The sequence below is a fragment of the Rhea pennata genome, chromosome 11 (assembly GCF_028389875.1).
Source record: "Rhea pennata isolate bPtePen1 chromosome 11, bPtePen1.pri, whole genome shotgun sequence".
Classification (NCBI taxonomy): domain Eukaryota; kingdom Metazoa; phylum Chordata; class Aves; order Rheiformes; family Rheidae; genus Rhea; species Rhea pennata.
In genome coordinates this window covers 11,749,378-11,774,658 of record NC_084673.1, presented here as the reverse complement: position 1 = coordinate 11,774,658, position 25,281 = coordinate 11,749,378, and the positions used below count along the sequence as shown (strand labels likewise).

The window sequence follows — 25,281 nt, the reverse complement described above, 5'->3', positions numbered from 1 at the left end:
GATTATTATTCTGTTATTTATTCTTACTATTTTATTAAAATATGTACTTACAGAGTGGTACCCAAGCACCTTGTTCTGCACTTAAGAACAACAATATTGAGTTGTTATAAAATAGAAAAATCCGCATTATTCAATTTCTATTAAATGTGCACAGTTCCACCACAACCAGTTTGTTGTAGCACTCAAGCAGTAAGGAAGGACCCAGTATACTCAACTGAAGCTTTCATCTAGTGAAAGACACCAGCACTGGACAATAACATCAAAAAGGTCATATAACTAGAACAGGAAAAGTATACATACCACATTATCAGTACATGCTGGATTCTGGTCGTCTTCTTTGTGACCGATTTCTTCATTTTGAAGAGTGTCATTTGTCTCTTCTGCAGAAATAAATTAGTTTCAGATTTCATTCAAATTTCACGCTTGAGCACCATTACTAGTCTTTTCCACTAAATATGTCACATCTGCTATATACAAAAGCAAAGTCATACTATCAGTGTCTATTCATAAAAAATACTGCTTATCTTAATAAACAAGATATCACATCATGAGTATTTCAGGCCAAACTTGAGACAATCATAACTTGGAAAGACAGAAAAAGAATAGTCTATCATTTACTCTCATGCAACCTGCACTAAGAGTCTTCTATCATTTAGGTTCAGGTTGGAATATTCAAAAGGAAATGAAGAGTTTCACACTAGACCTACCTAGAACTTTTCTGATTAACCACACTCACATCCAAAATCTCTATTGTCTTAGTTTAAAGCCATATTTTACCTCATTTAACTGGAAAGAAGGATTTTTTTTTTCCAGGAAATTACATGAAAAATCCAGCTTGCCCTGTACTTACAGGCTATGTACCAGAATCCCACCTCCTCCTTGTAGGCACTACTTTTGAACAGAAAACTGATCAATAAGGTAATTATTTTATTCTCATATGGCAAAATGTTTCCGTCTAGTGAATCTAATCTTCCCCCTGACACATATCAGCAAAGCACACACTTGAAAACACAACAGATCTTATTCTTTAAGTCTCAACCGTAACTGCTAGACAATTCCATTACCCGTGAACTACGGTCAACACGAAAAATGAGAAAGGTATGCACATTGATTCCTGTGATTAAATATATTTCCAAGATTTACTTTAATTCTCTGCATTCAGAATACTGTCAAGAAAGCAGTTGATAAAAATAGCAAAACAAGAAAAACCAAAACACAAAGGCAAGACAATTGTGATTAATATTTCAATGGTTTTAATAACAGCTAGGCTATTAATTAGAAACACTCTACTTTCTACAGAGTATTCTGAAAAGGGTAGAGCTTGCATAAAAAGGGACAAGCAATCAAGATGCCATACCTAAAGAGGAAGGGAGGTACAGTGAATGGGCAATAACTGTTCAGGTAGGTTACTAAAGGAGAGGGTAGATAATGGTGCAGGTGAGTGCCTCTTCCAAACAAACACAGACGTAAAAGGATTTAACCAGAGTTATCTAATATCTGCAAAGCACGGATAATATTTGGGTCACACTAGCTATACAGAAACTTATCATTTTAAATAACTTTTATGTTTATTAAATGCCTCTAACTGAGCAAACTTTATCTGAAGTAGTTTCAAATAAATTTTATCTGCACTGGCTGCAACTTCAGAAGAAAATTTCTGCTAGTACCAAAAGCAAATGGGTCCAACAGGGAGAACTGTAATAACAGGCAGCAATATAAAACCACATCATTCCACTCAAAGAGGAATGAAAGTCATCTAAGAAGCACACTCAAGTGAAACTAAAACAGCACCTATACCATCAATTGCTCTGTAACCTTGACAGTCACCATTTCATTCATTTGACTATTGAATCCAACTCCCTACAGCACTTCAAACTCTTAAAATACTCATCCTATGCTAATATAAACTGGCACAGCTATAATGGTCTCCATAGAGCTGTATCCATTTACACAAACTATGGATTCAATTAACATAACTTTAAAAAAGGCAAGTTAATATTACTAGAGAAACTTAATGCTGGACTTTGCAATAGACTACAGATTAAATTTATGCGCTGCTTTTAAAAAAAGCAGCTGCATCAATACTTTCTCTCTAGTTAGGTGACCAAGAATATCCTTTTTTAACTTTGAGAGTTTGGTGGGTTCTTTTGTTAGGACTAACAGTTACAAGTTCTCAAAGATTACAAACAGTCACAGTTCTATGACTGAACAGTAAATATGATTGTTGGTGGAAGTGTTTCTAGGAAGTTCAAAAATCAACTGAGCTGTAGTAATAAAACCTACTATACTGGACTGTGGAAGTTGATAGAAATAATTCTAGTGTTAGAATAAAGAATGAAAGAAGGATTCTTGGACACTAAGGAAAACCTACAGTCTTTTTGCACTTGCTTAAATTTTGATTATGGTCATCTACTCATAGTTTTACAGCTCTAGTCTATTTTAAGAAAATCTAGTTCAATAAATGTGGTGCTGTTCTTCACTTTAGCTGTACAGAATTCAGATTCTTCCCCCAGCATCATTTTGTTTTCTATAGATCTTATTAAATCAGTTCCTTCCACACCTCAGGCAAATCGGAGAGACTCAGATTCTGCATCTCACTTGGCTTTCAATTACTGGACCCATTTTTTTTTAATCATTTTTCCCTTTAGAGTAGAATCTGACAAAGCTATCATAAATTCATTCCCAGTAATTCTCCATTTTTTTAGTTCATTCCTTTAAGTTGTTCAAACAAAATGACAAGATCAAGGCTGGCATGCTAAGTTTAAATAGCATGCACTAGGTCAGATTTTCTTTTAGTTTAAAGAGCAGAGGCTTTATTGATCTCTTCTAATCATACGCACTGAGAGCAATCAGTGAAATGTGCACAGAGGCAGTTCATCTGCCTTAGGCCCAGAGTACTAATGTAAAGAGAGAGAAAGAGAGGGAGGATGCGAGGGAGGGAGAGAATGATTTAATTTGGCCATGCAGTTCTGCGAGGTGGAGAACAAGGGAATTAAGTTCAAGACACTTGTCACTCAAGATCATGAACTGTATTGAGAGCACACATGCACCCAGCGTGTGCAGTTCTGAGGCTTCCTGAGCAGTCCACTGCTACCGACTTTGACCTTTTCCTACCGATTTGTATTTGCTTGTTGAAGACCCCACACACATCTCAAACAGCTTAATGGCAGTAAGTTCTACTGGGTTCTGACACATGATGAAGCTGTTATACTGTGATATCAGGTTCAAGCCAGCATCTTCTGAACATGTCTGATCAGCATGGGTTTAGTATCACGAAAACTGCAACTATGCAGCTCTGGTCAACCCAAAGCAAGCAGGTTCTGTCACATTAGTGCTTATTTAGTCAAAAATTTTGATACGATTAGGCTAATGAAAATAGATATTTAAGCTCAGTACAACTGGCAAGTAAACTAAGAGCATGTTTGAAATCTGTTTTCCTAGGGAAATGAGATTTACACATTTTTACTTCCTGTCCATTTGTCTGTTGTACCAACAAATTGTGAACTTGTCAACCAGCTTCTGATGAATCTAGCAGAAACAGAAGTCTTACAACGCAAAGTTTCTGCAAGCTTTCTGATAACAAACCAACGTATTTCATATAGAAAGAGGTAGAAGAAAGAGACTAAATTGTACCTTCAGCACAGCCAAGATAGATAATTTGCAACTGTTAGATACATTTTCAGACATTGTTGAATGTGTACAACAGAGAATCCAAAGCATGCAAACTGCAAAAAAGTAAAAATATAGGCACAGTAGTAACTGCATTTTCAAATACCTTGTGAGCTTCCTTCAGATAAGCAGATTGATACTTCATCATTCCTATCATTATCATCCCCCACTTCAGTAGCAGTTTCCTCTCCCGGATTAAGTGCTGATTTAGAAACAAATTCAGATTGATCAGAGAAATCAGCAGGACCTCCTCTAGGGGGTGGGACCTCAATCCCCATTAAACGATATTTCCGTCTTCGATTCCCAATCCACGTCTTGTAAGAGAAATAAACATGAATGATATCAGAAACTATAACAAAAGCAACAGGCCCACAACCAAGTGAAATTAGCATATCTAGACTATAGGAACAGGAGTAGTCAGCAGTTCAAGGCAGGTGATTATTCCTCTGTATTCGACATTCATGAGGCTGCTTCCTGGAATACCATGTCCAGTTTCAGTCCTCCAATACAGGGGAAAAGGGAAGGTTAAGAGGCTATAGAGCAAAAGGAAAAGAAGTGACAGTCACAAGTTGCAGCAAGGTAAATTCTGACTGGAAATAAGGGGAGGGAAGAAAAGGCACACTTCACAGTGAGGGGAGTTAAGCATTAGAACAGTTTGTCCACAAAAGTTGTGGAATCTCCAACTCTGGAGATACGCATAATTTTACTGAACAATGTCCTGAGCAATCTAGCCTAGCTCTGCTCAAGAGTTGGATTAGATGACCTTGCGAGGTCCCTCCCAGGCTATTCTATGGATTTAATGTAAAATCTTTAATCCAGGTTATCCCCCTGCAATGACTTCCACTAGGCTACTAAGGTATCCAGTAACCCACACATTCAACCTGTTCTAGGATTTCTTAAAGCACAAATTACCGAGATGCTAACTTTACATCACTCTACTTTACAGAGGAAACTTAACTTGGAACAAATAAGCAAGTTCAGAGCATTATCATCTTTGTCTTCTCTGGATAGAAGATGAGTCTTTAAGAAGTACTGCTTGCAGAAAGGTGTAAGAGCATACTATAAACAGTGGTGGGAGATGGAACAGGTCCAGGATCAAGGAATTTGGAAAAATCATTGATAGTCAGACAGGTTTTGACACTTTAAGTTCATTTTACGTAATAACTGACACTCTTTGCAAAGAAAAAAGAAAATTAAAAATTCTCCAAGTTGTGTGGTTGTGGAGCTGTGTAACTGGCAATTGACCTCCTTTCTTTGAGGAATTATAAAGAAAAACCTATGCTAAGGGTTAGCAGCTGAAAAAATAGAGTTTAGCATAAAGGACTAAGAGTTGTCTGCAACTCTTTACCTCTTAACTCTCTCTTCCTGTGCATTACTCAGTCTTGTAACCTCTTGTCCAATTTACATTCTACTTAACAGCTCTTGTCCCCATTTTTTTCCTTCAAGGTCTGTTCTTCACTGGCATCCAAAAAAAATCTTTCTCAGAGCCAGGAATCAACTTCTTTGCCCTCTCTTAATTTCCAGTTTTCTTGATCCAGCTCTCCACCCCCTTCCATGACATCAAAAACGCCAGTAAGAGCATCACCAAAAGTACAAGCGGGACCTTTCTCCTTGTTCAAAGACCTCACTCCATACTGACCCAGGAATGATAATTATGCAGTTTGCCCAGATAAGTTATAACCATATACCGCATACTTGATTACTATGATGATTACAGACATGATTACTGCATGTACAGCATGGTCATTTAAGTGCTAGAATTTGTGGAACACTAAAAATCAAAGGTATCTCTAGAAAGTATGGCCAACTGCTGTTTTTGAAACCATATGATCAGGATATGGTAAAATGCATACCTCTATCATAAGGTCTCCAGTCCAACAGAGTTCATCAAACACACTAAAATATTCCAGGAGATTTTTCTTTAGAAATGTACAAGGCAACACTACTTTTGGCCTTACTTCAGAAATACCTGCAATTCTCCTCCTCCCCATTCCACTTCCTCTAAATACAGTTCTGATAGATGAATAGCATGGGAAATGTTAGTATAAAACATTAAGAAATTTTGTTTATATCTTGATTATGAAATAGAAATTTTAAAAAATATTAACAGCAGTCCTAACTATTAAAGATAGTTTAATGCAGTGCCAACCTTGAAAAAGAAGAAAAAAAAGTTTAGGCCAAACAAACTGGCTTTTTTGCCAGTTAAAAGGGAACATGCTTAATACTAATTTTGGCAAAAATCTTCTTGTTGCATGGTATTTGATTTTCCAGCTCTCTAATTTGTCCCAAGAGCAAAGTAGGGATTTTTGAACATTTTGTACTTTTGAGGTAGAGGGTACCACATAAGTAGCCTCTTCCAGACCTATGTTCTTTTTTTTTTTCTTTTTTTACAACAGTATAATGCTATTTGTTAGATTTTCTCAATTTTATAGTGACACTAAAGTGCTAAGAACTCTAAGAGAGAATCTGCTTCATTTTTAATAAATGAAATTAAGCAAAAAAAAATGAGGAACCTAAACAAGGTAGGCCTTACTTGTATTTTTACATATCCTTTAAAGCAGATAGTAAGTCTATCATTCGACGTACTGAATGTGTCATATAAAATCCACGAATTTATTTTTTATAATGTTCTGAACTAAAATGAAAAAGAAAAGTCTTAAGCTTCCATATAATATACCCCACACTTTATACTGAATATTCTGGTCTAGTACAATGATAGATGTAAGAGCAAGTAAACAGACAAATTAATATTTCTCTGTAGAAAAACTTAATAATTCTAATGATATTCCTAGAGTTTTACCTCCTCAGAAATATCAAGCAACATCCATAACATACACGCGATCAGACTCATGAAACCTACTTAGATCAGCTGGTAATGAACTCGGCAGCAATTTCCCCAGCTTCAACTAAACAGATGACCAGCAACAGTTAGGGATGAAAGGCTGGAGTCCAGGCAGAAGGAATCAGCTGATGACTGTCCTGAGGCAGCTTGTAAATATGTGGATTGGCAAGGAGCCACTTAAAAAGTATGATTACAGCTCTCCAGATAGGGTGTCAACTTGCAACATGCAGGAAAGATTCCAGGTTGCAACCTTCAGAAATGCTGCTTTAAAAATCAAGTATCTTTAGTCATTTTTTCCAATGTCTCGCTCCATCGTAACTTGCACCTAGACTAGGCCCAGAGCTCCCAACAACAAGAGTCATTAATCAGCTGTGAAAAATGAGTTACCATTCTGCTGCAACTGATTGATTTGTTAATGAATTCAGACTTAAGCACTACCTTAAATATTCCAACTTTTATCTGATGCGCTGCAGGGAAGGAGGAAGATAGGTCTCTAGCCTGTGGACAGGGTAGTTAGGAGTAGCACTACATCTCTTTTGTATAAAAGCTTTATACCCTAGGGGAAAAAAAAAACTCAAATATTTCTGAGGAGCTTGATAGTTGTCAACCTGTCCCCAAACATCAAATATCTCACTGAAGGTTATTCCACCTTTCAGACACTCTATTGGTATGAACAAATTAAATTAGTCAAGAGAACAAAAATAAGTTCAGGCAACTACAAACAAAGCCCAGAAAAAAGCCCAGAAAACATAACTAGAAATCAATAATTATAATGCAAATATAAGAAATATTGCAAGTTTAATGAAATACTGGCAGGAGCTCACATATTTAAAAGTGACAATTTCTCTCTTTTTTCTTCCCTCTTTTTCTGTCTCAGGAACATATGAAAGACACCTGGGGGTGGAAATGTGCACGATATGCAACCAGCAGTCACTCTGCAAATCCAGTCTCCAAGTACCAAAGCCATGGAACAAAATGCCCTGTTCAACCTTAAAAGAACAAATCCAGTGGAACTGCTCATGGTAGTGAACATCCTTCTTTGAGACAGGAAAACAGATTTGATATCTCCTTTGTACTAGAGACCTTTCATGGAAGTGTGAGATCATAAAGATAAGTCTTTGTACTTTCAGAAAAGCATCACTTGTCTGACATGACAAATGACAGGACAAATCAAGAATTTTCATTAAAAAGCTATGACAAGAGAAGAATTGGGAAGTATACTGAATTGAATTTAAAATAAGTGATTTAATATGTGTTTATATCTATGTAAAATAGTTTTATATTTTGTTACCTCACAAATGGAGAAACAGTTGCTAGTCCTACACTATCTGCAATTCAAAGTACAGTAAAATACACATAAAGGCAACACATATTGGAAGTGGAAAAATTCTTCCTCCAAGTGTCCTTTTGGTCCAACTCTTTTTGGCTAAGCATACAGTATAGGGCAGAGATGTTCTGTGGTTCCCTAAGGCCTCACTGCTGACTGCATCACAGCCTTGCTCTGACTCCTTTTTAGAAAGAGACTGTATCACAGACTAATACCCAGACATAATGGTTTCCTTCCAAAGGATATCCAGGTTGTTGGGTAAGGAGGAAAGCACAATACGGCATGCCTATCTAGATCTCAAGATTAATTTAGGACAGTGTGAAGTATGTTATCGAAAATATCCCACAGCTAGGACACACACAACATGTCTTAGAGACAAGTCAACAGGAAGCACTGAAGAATACATGTGCAGCGTAATATAAATTCAGCCTTTGCACAGATAAAGATAGCATAGCATGGTGCAGGACCAACCTCCAACCTAGTTCTCTCTATGTTTTCCAAGTCTGTCATATAGAGGACTCAGAAGCAGAAGTAGGACAGATACTAACACCACCACCTGTTACTAAGAAAAAACATGCCTGCATGTGAATTCTGTTAGAGATCATGCCATGAAGTCTTAGGTAGTTCATGTGAGTTTAATGCAAACTGGTTATCTGCCCTGAAGGAAAAAAAAAGCATTTCAAGCAGGTACTTGAAAGGTCTTAGTGTACTGTTATCCTGTATGTGCCAGTAAGGATGTCCTTAAAGGAACAAATTAAGGGAAGCCAAGCACTGGTGTCAGTCTTACTGTCCTGTGAATAAAGTATTGTATAAAAGTGAAAACAGCTTCACCCTTCAGAAAACAGGTGAAGAGCTTGGAAAATATGGAGAAACTTTGTCACCTACATGGAAAAGAATTTCTTTTCAGCCTCTAGAAAAGTGCATTTTTTTTTTTTTTGGTAATTCACATCTGCTTAGGAAAACAAACAAGTAGCCAAATTAGTGTTTAACAGTGAAATTAACTTTGGTGCCATTTTAATATACCATCTCCCCTAAAAGATCTCCACAAAAGGAATCTTTAAAATAAGGGCTCCAAGTTCCACTTTCACAGCAATGTCAAAAGAAAGAGGTGGAAAAAAGAGGACAAAGGTTGAAAGGACTAGTCACAACTGTCACTTTCATTATGGTGAGAAAGTAAGACTAATAAAGCCTTTCAGAAACACAGATTATTCTGATTGCAAAGACAATCCAAATACTTGCTGAGGAATGGAAGCACTCTGAACGAATGAGATGCCTATCATTTTAGAGAGACAGTATATGCCTGGTAATTGTGCATGAAGTGGCTACAACAGACACTGTACCAAACTTCCCAACCTCTGGAACAGATGATGTGAAACGGTTCTAAGGAATCACATTATCTACATCAGTCCTGTATCACCCTAATGGAATCCTTCATCACCACCACTTATATGGACTATCAAGTTCCAGTGACCAGGATCCTTTCACAATATCTTTTGTCCTTTATCACATCCCTACTTCACTTCAAGATATTTTCCTATTTTGGAACATTCTTTAACATGTTTACAATTATTTTTGACATATAAGCATTAACGAAATATACCTGTATCTTTAGAAGGGCTTTTTATCTTGATCAGCCTTCTAGGATACCTCTAAAAAATTTAACTGTTATTTAAAATCTTATTCTAGTCTAAAGAGAATGTCAGACAGCTTGTAGAGCTACTCTGGTTGCTGATCAGTAAGACTCTTACCTGAGGGCTTTTTTCTATATATAGACTGCAGAAAGAGCAAGACAGCACTTCCCAACACGGTCATTCATTATGTAATGTGTGAAATCTATTTCAAGCTTCCTCATGAAATTTTTAAAGGCTTTCATCTGTCCTATTTTTGCTTCTGCGACTAGATAGGGGAAGACACCAGATTTCTTACCCGCACTATTTCACAGTCAACATTTAATTCTGCAGCAACAGCTTCAATTTTCTCTCTGCAGACTGAGCCCAGGCTGGTCATGCCATTGTCCCAGTATTTCTTTAGGGTAGCCAAGTCTCGGTCACTAAACTGTGTGCGGTCCTGTAACTGTGAGATTAAAAGAAAAAAAAAATTACCATTAGATTAAAAAATTTTCAGCTAATACAGACCATTTCATTTCCAGAGATCTTCCACACAGTAAGACATACATTATACTGTCTCCTTGGCTTTTCTTCTAACTCTCCCTTAAGATTTTTTTCTTTTAAGTTTGTTTTTTATCCAGGTCAGTAAGAATTCTCTGGGATTTGCTTTAAAGGCAATAGTAGTGCTAAAGTAAGTGTAAAGCACTTCAGCTTTGTTTCAGCTCCACCTGATTTTTTAATTTGTTTTATCTCACTCTATACAGCTTACTGAAAATAACTTTTTTCCTTTTGCGCTGTTTACTCTCTCCACTCAATTTATGAATATTATTCCTTAAGGCTTTTCAAGTTTCTCACCCTCCCTGCCTGAAGTTCTTTAATCTTACTGCAAACTACAATACATGCATAATTCAAAGGATTCTGAGTTCCTAAAGGGAATGCTTTAATGTTTATTTGGTAAGCTTCAGAGTTTAAATTGGTTCCACTCTTTATTTGTGAGTTCCCCAACTCCACGTGCATATTTATCAAGATATGGTAGTAGATTACAGATATTAACAGTAACACTGACAAACAGTCACCTAGACTTCCTACCACCTCTTGCACTGGTATGAGTACATAGTACAACATTTTGCAAGTTTATCATCCTCCCAATGGAACTTACAAGCTCAGTAGCTTTCAGCTCAGTGATCTTAATTAAGCTTCCTATTTCTTTGTGAAAACCCGTATTTGTCATCTCTCCTGCTGTTAGAAGTCCATAAATGCAGAAAAGTTAAATTTGCATTAGTAAGGAGTAACAACATTTTGTTGCTGTGAGCCAATTTTGTTATTATTTCAGCTGCTAACATTTTATAAAAACTAACCATGATTTTAGTATCTAAAAATCTAGGTTTGCTCATTTAAAAACTGTTAAGTTAAAAGGAAGCTACTTTAACAGTGGACTACAAATTTCACAGAACTAAAATCATTTGACAATCTTATATGGTTATCAATGCTAATCTTCAGGATATGGCAATCCGCAGTTTTCTTTTTAAAAATCACTGTTTCTCAAAGCATTAGAAGCATTTAAGCCTCTGATATACTAATATTAAACAGAAGTGTAGCTATAGTTAGAGGGGTGGCTATAGTTACATTCAAATATAGAATTATAGCAGCTTTCTCCACAGTCCCCATCCAGAAGCTATCATCTTATGCAGGCAGTGCAGCACACCAGGGGCTAATCTGCAGCGTAAAACAGTGGGTGCTGAGACCAGTGCCCACCCCGTACACATTACTTCAGGCTTGCTCTTGTCTAGTCTTACAGACTAAGCACGTATTAGCAGTTGCAGCTCATCAGATGCACTCCCAGATAAGATGGTGCCATTTAATATCATTTAAAAGGAATTCAGTTAATATATCCCAAGGCTGATCTATGACAACTGCACAGAGAAGGCAAGGACAGCAAGGTGTAACCACGAACCAAAGAAGCGGAGGGCAGAAAGGAATATGACAACAGAACTCAAAATACAAGGACAAACAAGTCATTCTGGCCTTTCCAGCCTCCCTGAATGGACAGGGAGCTCATGACAACTTTACCTTCTAAAATATACTGAGCTTTTAAATAAACAAACATTTAACATTTCCTGTTGGTTCTGGAGTTTTCATAGATAGCACTGCTGCAAAAATCTGTCACTCAGTTTAGCATGATTATTATTTTTCTGGAAAATAAAACAAAAAATTTCTACATATTTAATAGGCCTTGCTGGAACATGCCATGTAGATTATCCCAATTATTCCATTATTCAATGGTTTTCAGCTCACAACTGCTATATAATGTTGCTGGAAGTACAGGCTTGTAGTCAGTCTCAATCAGTTCAGATCAAAGCAGACATCTTAAAGTTATGGCAAATATTCTGTAGCTACATCCCAAAAGAAAGCTTGTGTAGCCACTTATCGCAGAAATGGAGAAAAAACTTAAAACTTTTGTTTTACTTCCTTGTCAAAAATAATCCCTGGTGTTTCAAATGACAATAGGCATTTTGCTTTTTTGTTGCAGTTACTGTCACATCCTTTCACTTGTTCTTGAAGGGCTTGTGCAGCAGTACATTAATCATGCTGATACTGATTGTAGGTCAGAGAAGGAACAAGAAGAACAAGTTTTCTCAGACAGCCGATATGAAAAAAAAAACGTCTATACATGCAGAAACAAAACTGACGAGGGAAACAACTGCATGTAAATATAAGATGGTGTTATTAGGAAACATCTGAGACAGGAAACAAAATTAAAAGCTATAATGAAAAGAAATACTTCCCTTAAGCACTGAAGAGAACAGCCTTACTATGATGCCTGCTGAATTCACACCAGCAAACTCAGCATATTCCCAGTTATTATTTCACATCCCTTTTTAATTATTATACTTTTGAGTCATATCTTATTCCTGCCACTTTTCTCACCAAGATTAGCACACAATAACCTACTAATCACAGACAAGTAGGCAGGAATTGAGTTTCCTTTGGAAAACCAAAAACATTGTCTACAGATAGGTATCTTCTGGCTGCATAGGTAATGACTTTAATACAGATAGTCAGTCTTTGTAGCAATGAAAAGAAGAATGTATCAGTTTATTTAACCTGAAATTTTACTATTTCACAAAAACAAAGCTTCTAGACATTCAAGGGCTCAGATTAACTCAAGTTGCTAAGAGGATTACTATGCATTAAATGAATCACAGTAGCTGCCTCCCTGCACACTGGCTCACAGTAGCTATAAGTTGCACTACCTTATCTCACAGAAGCAAGGGAAGAGGGTTAAGCTACACTGCTCTCACTTGCTACACCATCAGAGCATGATCAGTCTCAACTCCTATGCTCACTAAATGTAAAGAACACTTCAGATTGTCCAGAATTTAGATCCAGACCAACTACCCTCATATATGCCCTTTCATAAATTTCTTGGAGAAATTACAAATTCCGTCCAGTAACATTTATATACAATCTTGGTCAAAGGGATGATAAATTTGACTCCTCTATTATAAGCTGCTGCTCCAAAAAAATCATCTATTGCTCTGCAACTGGTCTTTTGTGAGGCACTAAAGGGTAAAATTTCTACATGAACATAAAACTTGCTTTCTACCAATTTAGTTAATAAATCTCCCCTTGTTTGGGATCAAAGGAATTGAGGGGGGAAAAAGAAAAAGTCTTATAACATTGATGGTTAATGCTTCATATAGAATGGGGGAAAAGATAAGATAATACTAAAAAGCTTTATATTTATGACAATGCTTTTCACAGCTCAAGACAAGCCGGTATTTCAGTTCTTATTTTTACTTCATTATAACAAATAAAGTCTATGAATACAAATCTCATTCCCTCTTTTCAGATCCACTACACACTGAATTGAGGCTTGGCGTTAGCCTCTGGAGTATTAACTGTTTGCTGAATACTTTACATTTATCAGTTCTGTTGACCATATTCTGAAAAACAGAAGCTTCTTTCAGCAGAAAATAGTCTATCAAAGCACAATGAAAAGCAATCCTTGTGAGCAAATTGAATCAGCAGTTCTGCCAAGCTCAGAGTTAAACCCTGCTTATCCCCTGACCTCTCAAGTGTAATAACAACATTCTTGTAAGAGATGACCCAGTTTATTACAGACATCGCCAGCGCTTTGCCAAGCACCACATAATACCCACTGTGCATGCAGTATTTGTGGTGCAAATCTAGTGTCTATAATTGCTATGAGTAATTACATTTCAGTGGAGTGTTCTTATCCTGTCTTTTATTACAGTCTCCTTTTTTAGATCATTTTTAATGCATCAATAGAAAAGGCTGCAGTCCACACACTCAAAAAATAGTCAGAATTTTCAGATTAATAATGAAGTAACTACAGCTTCAGTACAAATGACTACTGCATTTATGCTGTGGTAATCTGGGCACTATGCTGTGACGTATGGGAAGTTGTGTCTGCTTAAAATGCGCTGAAATCATATATTAAATGAATCAACTGACTAGGTTCACTTCTGAAGCTGTAGTGAACCATACATAAGTCAGAAGTATCCTTGAAAGAACCATACTTTCTGCAGATAGGTACTTCCACCCTATAAATCCACAGAGGATCCCATCTCTCTAATCATTAGAAAGAAAACGTAATTGCCGCAGCATTCTGTGACGAGCCTCGGAAGACGACGACGGGCTTGCTGGCCTTTCAACAGTACGAGTATGGAATTAAATAACTATTCTACACTGGAACTGACCCCGGGTGGAGTGACAACTAGATTATTTACCTTTTAGCCAGCCAGAGAAAGCAGACAAGCACAGATTCTCTAGCTGCGTCCTCCATCAAGTCTCCAGCAATTCATTGGAATAGACCATGTTTAACCAGCAGTATGACATAACATCAAAATGCAAATGTTTAGGACAGAAAGCCTCTACTTATTTCATCCCCCCTCCCTGCCAACATATACATGTTGAACAGAGGCTAGAGAACCCACGTTGAAGCTCTATGCAGATTCAACTGCAATGGTGTACCATAAATACTAATCACTCTGCCTAAGACATCAGATAGGTGACTTAAGCACAGTTAGTACACTCAAGATTTCTGAGGGCAAAAATGAAGATTTTCATCCTTTTAAATCTTTTTAGTCAGTCTGCTCATCACCATTTCTGAAACCTTGCTATCCTTCCACCATCTTACAAAAGACCAAAAACCAACGCATCCATGAAGGGTAAAGCATTTTACATGCACCATGACAGAACACAAAATTCCATAATTTCCAAGTACATTCTTGTGAAGAACTGGAAGGGTGACACTTTTAGGCTAACACTTATTAATAGTCAGGATATATCGTCTTACAGTATTGCTGAGCAGACCAGTAAGGAGTTCTAAAGAATTGCACAGCTTTTAGTTGTCTCCTGATGCAGTTGAAGGACAGGGCAAGGAAAACAAAACATCAAGGCAAAAAGATTAAAAATTCAGAGCATCTAAAAACCAATCTTCCCCATTTCAAACAAAGTACAGATTAGTCTTTTTGCTGTTTGAATGGCAGTAATTGCCAAAAATCACAGTTCTACAACTGCATTCATTCAATTTCTGTTCTTTCATGTTCATTCTTCTAACAGATTTGAAACTGAAGGATTTAAGAGAGGGTTTTTTTTTTTTTTTTTTTTTTTTTTTTTTTTTTTTTAATACTCATGTGTATATACTCGTTTTTGGCTGCCCAAGGGCATCAGACTTTCTGGTTTTCTCCTAACAAAAAGGGAGGTCAAAAAGTGCATCATATATAGTTAAATATGTAACCATACTCATATCTTGTCTGAATGCATCAGGATTCAAATTTGGATGCAAAGGCCTACAAGCTTATTTGCTGATTCTGACCTCTAAATTTTGCCTAAGTGTTAGCCTCCTACGTCACAGGAGCAGTTCGTGCTATTATAAGCAAGCACACCTTTAGATGCATTTTGTTTCAACTGCCCCATCCAACTCCTGTTATGTTTAAGGTTCTTAAATGTTATTTCAAGTACTTCTAGAAACTATTATATTCCTCATACAACACTATGGGCACAGTCTGACAAACTGGGATTTTCTGGCAGCAATGCCAGTTGAAACTGTCTGTAACCACCTCTACTCATTCCTGCTTTTGCATCACTATCTAAGCCTCCCCCCACACATACTACAACTGTTCATATGGCTGCATGACAAGCCATATGGTTCACTCCTGAGTTAACCCAGCAAGATGTTCCCCATTTTAAGAACTATTTTCAGCTTGGGTCATTTTTCCAATTTGGCCTCTTTCCTGATCATCTATACTAGCACAGATGATGTGACAATGCTGAAACAGGAGCTTCTCAAATGTTTTTCTTAGTGGCACCATTGGCTATCAAATTCTAGCCTAAAGTAGCAACACAAACATTACACACCTTAATAGTTTCTTTATGGAAACTTTCTATTGGAACAGCAGTATTAACTAGAGAACAGGTATGAACTACCCTAATATTGCATTGAAGTATTACTTAAAATCAAGTTTGAGATTAAAGCTAGTTGTTCCACAAGGTGGTGTGGTTGGAACTCAAGTGATGCTGAGATTCATTATAGCAACCAGTAACGTTTTGATCAGCTGGTTCTGAGTCTTGAAGTACATCATGTTTGCACAATAACTTCGTATCTCAACGCAGTGTTTATTTGAAACTGCAAAAAAGACAACAGATTTGTTGAATCATATCCAAATTACCAGACATTAGACATCCTACCAAAAAAGCCAAGATATGTTGACAAAAATACTAAGTTGAAAAATATTCTACATATGAAAAGAGATACTGTCAAATTGAACTGTATTCACAAATGGTTTTTATGAGTTCTGTTGTTTAAAAAAAGAAAAGACATGGGAGTGAAGGACTAAGGGAAAAAAAAATCCTTAAATTAATTGCCATTTCTGGTTACACAAATGAACAAGCATTCTCATATCCTTCACGATTTTAACTTATCCTAAAAATTCCTTCTATGCTTTGCATGAGGTACCTAACATGTCAATCAGTCCTGTACAGCCTATCCAGTGCTGCAAAATGTAGGACAGTATCATGTTACTCTGCAAGTGAGGAAGTCATTTACTAAAAAGCGCATGTGCTTTTCCAGAAAGCTCTCTCTCACTATGTTCACCTGGCATATGAAGTCATTTGAGACCAGAACTACACCAAAAGACAAACATGGGTCTCAACTGAGCCACATGTTTGGCTGCAGTGTTCTTCTCTTCATTCTTTTAACTGCTCCTGGACTCCAGCTTAGCAACTTAGATTCATGCTAACTCAGCATGCAGACTACATAGGGCTTACTCAATTGAAGCAAATACAGAAAGTTTAAAGATATTAGCTGTCACTGATGACCCAATTTAGTATTTAAAAGCATGAAGGGTAATGGTTCCAAACACATTTCCTGAGTTTTAAATGCCATGCAAGTCTCCCTCTTATCCATGGACAAACTACCTGCTCTCACATCCCATCTTCCTATTAACATTTCTCTGGCCACCTCTGAAAACTTACTCCTCCCAGCACCAATCCACTATAAACCACAAAACACTCAGTTCCTTGATTACACTGTAGTTATAAACTCCAAGCACAGTCTTGCTTACCCTCAACACAGACGCAACTACACAGAAGTCAGAAATACAAATGTAAGCGTCAGAAAAGGGTAAATATAATCCTCAGAACTAATTTATCTGAGTTCCTGAGATAGTGTCCTTTTTGTTCTACACAGCTATCTACACAGACATCCATCATTTGTGATTCACATTGTGCCATGAGGACAGCTGCCTCAAAACACTATCCATTGCCCATAGTGTAACCTTCACATCCGTAACAAAATCCCTACAGAAGCTTCTGCAATTGTTTACATCAGCATTTCCCAGCTGAGTGCATTCTCACATACTGATATAAAAAGTAATCAGTAGAGCAAAAATAGAAAGGGGAAAGGAAACAGCTGCATTCTAACTTCCTAAACATAAAATTGTCTGGTGCTGCATCCAGGTTGGTAGAGGAAAAGGAGAAGTAAAAAGGGAAAGAGATGAATGGTAGAATTCACTCATGCAGGGACTTCATGGCAAAACAGCTTGAAAAGCAGCAGTTTACACTAAAAATAGGTGATTAAGTTATGGTTTAGGGAGAGAGGCAATGCTAATTCAGCTACTGATGTTAATGGAAAAGCCTTCCATTAATTTCAATGTTCTGAACATCTGAAAATCAAGCTAGGGAAGTATGAAGTTGTAATGCTTACCCTCAAAATAAGGGTGGGTGTACAGTGTGCAGTGGGAAAAAGAGCTGTATTTGAAATGCCAGAAGAAAGTGGAACCACCAACCATCCCCCAGGAGACTACTCCTGCAGAGATTTCACTTGTAAACAGTGAGCAGACTGGCAAAGTAACTTCCCCTACTACAGAAGATATCAGTCAGCTGAATCTGTAGCTCAACAGGAGATGAAATGTCTTTTCTTGCTGAGAATTGAGGCATCAGCTGCAGTGAAGAGGTGCCCCTGTGCCTTCACAAACTTCAAAGAATCCCATCCCCACAGACTGTCTTTCATCTCTTCTTGATCATAAACACACTTCAGTACTGTTCAGGCCCAAGTGACCTAATGACTTGAAGTCTATGCAAATGTTTGGTGACTCATTAGTTGGCATACAGAGAAAAGTAAAAATTGATTGGAAAAGTGTAATAGTCAATCATTTTTCAACACTGAAAATTACTTAATTCTGTCCAAGAGGAACAAAAAGCATCACAAAGTCTGAATGACAGCAAAAGAACTTAAAAACTCTGTTTGGAGTAATCTGTCATCAGTTTATATACTGTTAAAAGATGTCCTGCCTAAACACTGTACATTGATAACAAGAACTGGAGAGAAGACAGAAGATTTGGGCACTTAGTATCTTGCAGTTGAGGGCTCCGGGCTAGACCAGGACAGGATCTATTGCACCTGGCTGCAGAGCCTCAGCAAGAACTCCGCTTTTATCCACCAGCCTGTACGAATGCTGGGCAGAAGTGGAAGGCACCTAGGGCATATAGGGACATTTTGAGACTACAGCTTCCCAGCAAAGATTAACAATTTAACAACTCGCAGCTTCTTCTTCTTGTCCCACTTTCTTCATTGCTCCCAGTCACGCACTCCTACTGCTTACTTTGAGCTGTCTCTGGCACTCATCTAATCCCTATTAAGTACATTCAACTGATTGAAAAGACAAACTCAGCATAACAGATGTATATCCGACAGCTCAGATTCTTGCCCTGAATTACCTTGCAATCAGACACTAGTACCAGTGCTCTGGATGGGGTGGCAGCGCACCAACAGGAACAGGGGAAAAACCTTCCCCTTTCAGCACTGATCTGCTATTAGATCAGCTCAGCCAAATAGTGAAACTGTACTCTGAGACACTAACAAACTGCTTGATGTTTTAAAGAGTCATCAAATGGGGGGAGGGGAGGGAAGGTGATTTCAAGAGGAAAAAGGCTGCATTTAAATAAGCCTACGCAGGAAAACTAAGACTTAGAAAAAAAATGACAGAATGAACAACAGTAAGATTTATATAGAAGTAATGCTTCCTTTGGAGGACACTATTGTGAAGAGATACTACAGAAGTCTGAGGATAGTAGACATGTACTGTAGTTGGAACCTCTCAAAAGTTTGAGAAAAAATGGAATTAATGTAATGTTCCACAGACTCCTACTTACACAGGAAATGTGATAAACTAGGCAGATTTTTTTTTGAACAGTAAATAGAAGCATCTAAAAAAAAAGAAAGAAAATTAAAAGGTACAGCAGAGAGGAGAAGGCCAGGACAAGTTCTTCCATCATCTAGTTATCATTGCTGAAGTAGCACACATGACACTGACAGTCCAATGGTTTGTAGATTATGATGGGATAAGTTTGATTATCACGATAGCCATCTCTCTAGTTATTACTTTTGATATAATCAGACTAATAAGGAACAGCTTCTTGAAAACATTACAGAAGCTCAGTTGTATCATCAAACCTGCAACTTTAGAGTATATTTTCATGGTAAGCAAGCAAAATCTACATGCTCTTCAAACAGAAGCTATCAGAATATTACTCAATTGAAATACTGGACATAAATTGAATAGAAGAGTTGGAAAGTGGTATCTTCCTGCATAAATTGTTTCATACCTTGTATTATGCTTTGGAGTCATTTGTGAATTGAGGACACCAACCTGGCTGATTCTGCCTGATGCAAGATAACATATGTGGATACAGTTAGATTTGAAAAGTTACAGACAGTATGGACTAATTCTGTGCATGCACACAGAATAACTAAAAAGAGCAGCTATTCTCTTAAGCATTCAGTTCTCTCTCAATTAACAACCAGTTCATTCGCAATATAAGGAGTACACTTTGGGCTCCAAACTGTTAGTCCTTATTATTCAGATGTTATACTTCATCTAATTTCACAATTTATATACCTGAACAGCACATAACTTGATGCAAGATTATGATCTTGACCTGCTTTTAAAGCTACAGGTCAACCTTATGACAACTGAAGCATTTTATTTGTAGATTATACTTTGTCTAATATGAACATTAAAAGTAAAAACAAATCCACGTAACATAAATATACCTGACATTTTCAAAAATGTATATAAATAAATTTCATTCATTCACTTAACCCATTAGCTACTTAAATGGAAATATACTTACTGCTCTTTTTCTGGAACAACCTGTAATCCAAGGCACAGTAAGGTTTCCTGAAATCTGTAAGGGTGAAAGGGGAAAAACAGAACAAAAAAACAACAGCAGCTTAGGTCACTATGAAAGCTAGTAATACTGAGCAGCTTTTACAAGACTTCAATATCGTGCATTCAATTCTGCTATGTGTTTAAGTCTGCAGTTCAGATTTAAAAGCAAAATAAAGTCACATTTAGTCTTACTGTTGCAAAGAAACTCCAAGCAAGACTAGAGGTAACACCACCATCTCAGATATTTCTGTATTTTTGCTATTTTGAAAAAGTGTTTCAAAATACAAGCTTTCATCTTAAGTCTGTCACAAGGCAGGTAAGATGAAGCAAACCAGAGTTAGACAGGGCCACAGGTTTGACAGAAATGCCCTAAAATATTTTCTGATTATGTCAATTACACTGTAAAAAAAGTACTAGAATGTTAGTAACTGAATTATTCAAGGTCAAATACTAAAGATTTGTACATTAGAGGAGAAAAGGTGGGCAGTGGGTCCAAAGAAGGAAGGGGGAGCAGGGTACAAAGGTGAAAGCTATCTCCTTTGATTCTCATTTTTTTGTCATTGTTTCCAGATATTAGACTTCTTTGAATAAGCAGTATTATCTTCCCTGGAGAGCTGGAATGTTTCATAGTGTGGAATATTTAGTTTGTTTAGGATTCCATGTTTAGCTTCTGTTACAGACAAGCAATGCTTGAGAGACTAAACATAGCTCTTGAGAGATTAATCAATCTCACATCATTACACACGCTATACATGTGAGGAAGAAAAAAGTCCACCCTCTTTCTGCTGATTATACAAATACAAAAACCATTAGTGTAGTTTGATAAGTGCTCTAATAATTAATCTACCCAAATACAGAATACCTGGTACAGTTTATCTATTGTACAAGTGCAAAAGATACTTTTATCCTTCAAACTTTTAACTTAAAATGCTTGAAGGTTACCTAATTTGGCAGACACTTTCTCATGTAAGTTCAAGAAGGGTTGAGAGGGAGGGGAAGAAACACTCTCCCCTCAAAAAAAAAAATCATTTTTTTTCTATTCTATTAATTTCTTGGTTGCATGCAGGCATTTTAGAGATATTATGGAGAAACAAGTAATATCTATTGCAATTATATATTCCAAACAGCTTTACATGACAGAATCCGTTACAAATGTATTCTCAGTATCTACACAGTTTGCTTTCTGCGGTTTTCTGTTTGGTTAAGTGTTTTTGGGGGGAGGAATCTTTTTTTTTTAATGAATCAGAAACTACAGGGAATTATATTCTTACTCCTCAAGAAGCCAACAGATTTAAAGTGGGGCTATAAGAACACTATGTTATTCTGTGTGAACAAATGAATCAAGTCTAGTAAGGCATCAACAGTTACTTGGAAGACAAATGTATGTAAACTGACAGATACAATGCCAAATACGATGAATTTCATCTCAATATAACTATCTGAAGGACAACATACATGGAGATATTCTGACTCCACACACACACCAAAAAAAAAAAAAAAGAAAAAAAAAATTGAGTCAGATTGATGGTTTTCCTGCAAAAAACGGAGTTACCAAGACACACCTGCAGGTTTAACATTAGTCCTAGTCCAGGTGGGAAATCTGCAGTGAGCTGCAAAAATGACAGCCTAAAATCCTTGTCCCCGAAAGGGTATCGGTTCTTTGTTTTCAGGGAAACAGAGACAAAAGAGAAACTCCTGCAGATGCCGCGGAACGCTCAAAGGCGCCGCGAACGCTCTGCATTACCAACACCGGATCTTAAGCGAAGCGGTTAGACAGCACGAGGTCCTTACATAACCTTCTCCCCGATTCTTGTGCGGATTCACTACCCCAAACCCAACATGCTGCAACAACTCATACAGCCCATGCTTGTCCTTCTTCCTGGAACTATTTGAGGCCACGCACAGTGCTGCTGCAGCCTGCTGAGGGCTGCCTCCTTCCCCAGGAGCCCCCCAACTCTCCCAGTTCGTGTGACTGGAAGTACGTCACCACAGAAAGAGTACGAGTGACTCTGATGAGGTAAAGGCAGTTTTGCTTCCATCCCACGAGGGACTGGCAGGGCACACTTTGCATGAGCCCCTTCAGAGAAAACCATTTTGCTTGCCCTGGGAAAAAGCCTTGCCCCCCACAGTGAGCAACAGCAACAAAATCCTCTTGACTTCAAAGTTCTCCAAGGAAGTACGCAAATCACTTTAATATGTCCCATTTCCTTAAAAAAAAAAAAAAAAAAAAAAACACCCTCACAAAACTCACTGACATAAGCTAGGATACTTGCAGTTAATCTTTAGAAAAAAAATTATCCTATTCTTCTGCTGCACTGTCAACAAGGCCTAGTTTTTTCCCTAGAAGATAACAAGGCCAAATTGGCAACTCCATGCTTCAGTGTGCATAACAAAATAAAACAAAACATACACACAATTGCAACAGTATTTTTGCTCCATAAAGCTGGGAAGAAAGGAAATAATGTATCACTGCTCAACCTTGAGGACATGTAACTAGTAAGAACAGACTCTCTAGTTAGATACACTTTAACTAAGCTTAACAAAAAAATAGGTTGAGCAACTTGTTTACTGGAACTGCTATGGCATTAAAATTGATAATTTTATTAAATTTTTCTTCGGTTACATTAACATGAGTTTGATTAATTGAACCATTAAGAGAGCTATAACTAATTGCTAATTAGATACCCCAGTGTACAACAGTAATTACTTCATCAAAACACAAATCACACATTCACAACTTCAGTTAAACATCCAAGCAGATGCTTTTATTCTAACAATAAAGTAACTCGGGTTTAATCTATGTTTAAATGTAGGAGACTTCTCTAAGCTTAAGGATTTTCATTACTAGGTTGATGACTAAATTAGTTAAATACAGGCAATGAAATTAACAGGAACTGACTGCATACAAGAGTAGTGTCATCTTGCCCAAGTCTAAAAGAATTTAAACAGTACCTGAAAAAAAGCTTTCTCAAGAAGAAAAAAGATGCTACAAAATACACACCTCCAAGTGGGATGTGTGCATGAGACACCACTCATGCTGGATTTTTTTTTCTTTTTTTAATATACGTCCATGAAATTCTGGGAATCAAATACTTTAGACACTCTTCAGGCCCTGACCTGTGGGTCACAGAGTCAAAATACAACGAAGGCCTGCATCAGGCACCTGCACCATAGGCAGGGAGCTGCAGGAGAGGGAGGCAGGAGTAGTCGTTCTCTTCCCTTTTTCCTCTTCAGAGTATCTGAGCTGAGCTGTGACTGCTGAAGTCTGCAAACCAAACTAATCGCACTTGCAAAAAGGCAACCAATTCCTGCAAACTCCAGCTTTCAGCACAGAATGGGAGCTACTGCTCCACACACAACTAGAAGGTGCCACCCCACAGTGGAGCCATGATCCCACTCGGGAACATACATGCGTTTGTGCCAGCAGGGAAGAAAGCAGAAAGCATCCAGCTGCTTAAGGAGGGCAAACCTAACAGATTTAAGCACTCAGGGTGGGCAAAGTTTTCAGTCACCCTAAACCAATGCAGGGCACAGATGGAGGCTAGAAGAAAGCCTGACTACCCTTAAAGGGAGGACTTGGTGGTGTGGGGGTGGTTACAGTGCAGCATTCATGATTTTTGATAAAACATATTTCCAGTTTACTGGAGTCATTTTTTTTGCAATGATTCTGAAGGCAGTTGGTGAACTTCTCTTGTAAGAGTGCTACAAGTGTTTGGAAGTGAATCACTGCCATACAAAAACATGTCTTATGACATGTAACTTACTTCCAAATTGTTCTGGAGCACTCTAGAAACTCTCATCAAGGAATGCCATGATTTGAAGAAATCAACACTCCATCATATCATCAAGATACTGCAGGATCTGTTCAGGCCCTGGGACACTCGTCCTCTGCAGTTACAATCTCTTTAGTATTAGAGTACTGTACTCTAAAACTGAAGAGTGCTAGCTCAGAGCTTCACAGCATGGATCCTTACAGCAACATGTGAATTAACAGCAACTCTCACATTTTTTTTTCCCCAAGGTTTAAAACTGGGGAAGGGCAAGGGGTACCATGGAAAACAGCTGTTCCCTCGATCCAAGGTGCATTCCAAAACTCACAGAACATTTGAGAGAGACAGGCATGGAAGTCAAAAGGAGTACAGAAAAAAATCTGCCTTTCAAAAAGTAGATACACTGTTTTAACAGCGGGGAGGGGAGAAGAATTATATGGATCTGCTTACTCTGATCTATATCATGCCACATGGACAGAAAAAAAAAAAATCGCATACCACGAACCATTCTAGCCTATTTAAAAAGACTCAATCCCCATTCTTCCCAAAAAATCTAAGATGGGAGTTACTTCAAATTTCATTAAAAATTCAAAAAAGTAGTAAGAAATATATCTCACTGGTGCTTTGGCAAGAGCGAAGCAACATACCAAGAGCACCCATCTGAAAGTATCAATAATACATATCACTGTGTGAAACAGAGTAAACAATAATAAAAACATATATGCACTTCTGCTGCTTTACTAGCCTATTATTGATCAGATGTACACAATTACAGTTTTTCTTCACTTATGAAACTGGAATGTCAAAAGTAAACAGCGTTTAATGAATTTTATAACTCAAAAACAGTTTATAGCAAACCCTGACAGACTATTCCAGAGAGAGAAGAAAGGAAGACAACAGCTTGCCCAAAGTACTCAGATAGCTTGGGAAAGGCTATTAAAAAGAATTGCAGATGTCCTATAAACCAAAAGCAAACAAAAACAAAATACTAATATGGGGTCTTCAGACTACAAGTTTGAAAAGAAGTCATGATTCTGGTGATTTCTGGTAAAAATGCCTTTTATTTGTGCTCAAAAACTTTGTTTCAAAAGCTCATGAGACAGGAAAAAAAACATAAAAGCACCTCATTAAGTACTATCCCTTATACTCATGAACAGTGTACAGAAAAAGGAGATGTTGCTGGAATAGTTCACTTTTAGGTTAACCTTCCCCTCAAAAAACAAGTAACAGGTAAAAACACTAAAGGTAACACAGGTAACACTGGACTGTACCATTCTTCAGACTTATCTCAGTGTCCCTGGACTACGTCACGACAGAAGGCATAAAAATCCATGAAAAGATCAATTTGGATGTTTCCTGCACAATC

The 25,281-nt window shown here is 37.5% G+C and overlaps 1 protein-coding gene across 8 annotated transcripts in view; it reads right to left on the bottom strand.

The window, feature by feature from the left end:
- The window catches only part of HDX (highly divergent homeobox), a 62,912-nt gene that overhangs the window by 22,204 nt on the left and 15,427 nt on the right, over window positions 1-25,281 (bottom strand). For 7 of the 8 annotated variants that reach the window (XR_009959560.1, XR_009959561.1, XR_009959563.1 and 4 more), the window contains 4 exons: window positions 20,108-20,161; window positions 9,765-9,911; window positions 3,776-3,983; window positions 301-380 (listed from right to left, as the gene is read on the bottom strand). Coding sequence is in view for 3 of the 8 variants with exons in the window: in XM_062584521.1 (XP_062440505.1) it covers window positions 301-380; window positions 3,776-3,983; window positions 9,765-9,911; window positions 20,108-20,161 (489 nt within the window). In the remaining 5 variants the exon portion in view is untranslated. The remainder of the gene's footprint in view (window positions 1-300; window positions 381-3,775; window positions 3,984-9,764; window positions 9,912-20,107; window positions 20,162-25,281) is intronic. The other variant, XR_009959562.1, reaches the window with a different exon arrangement.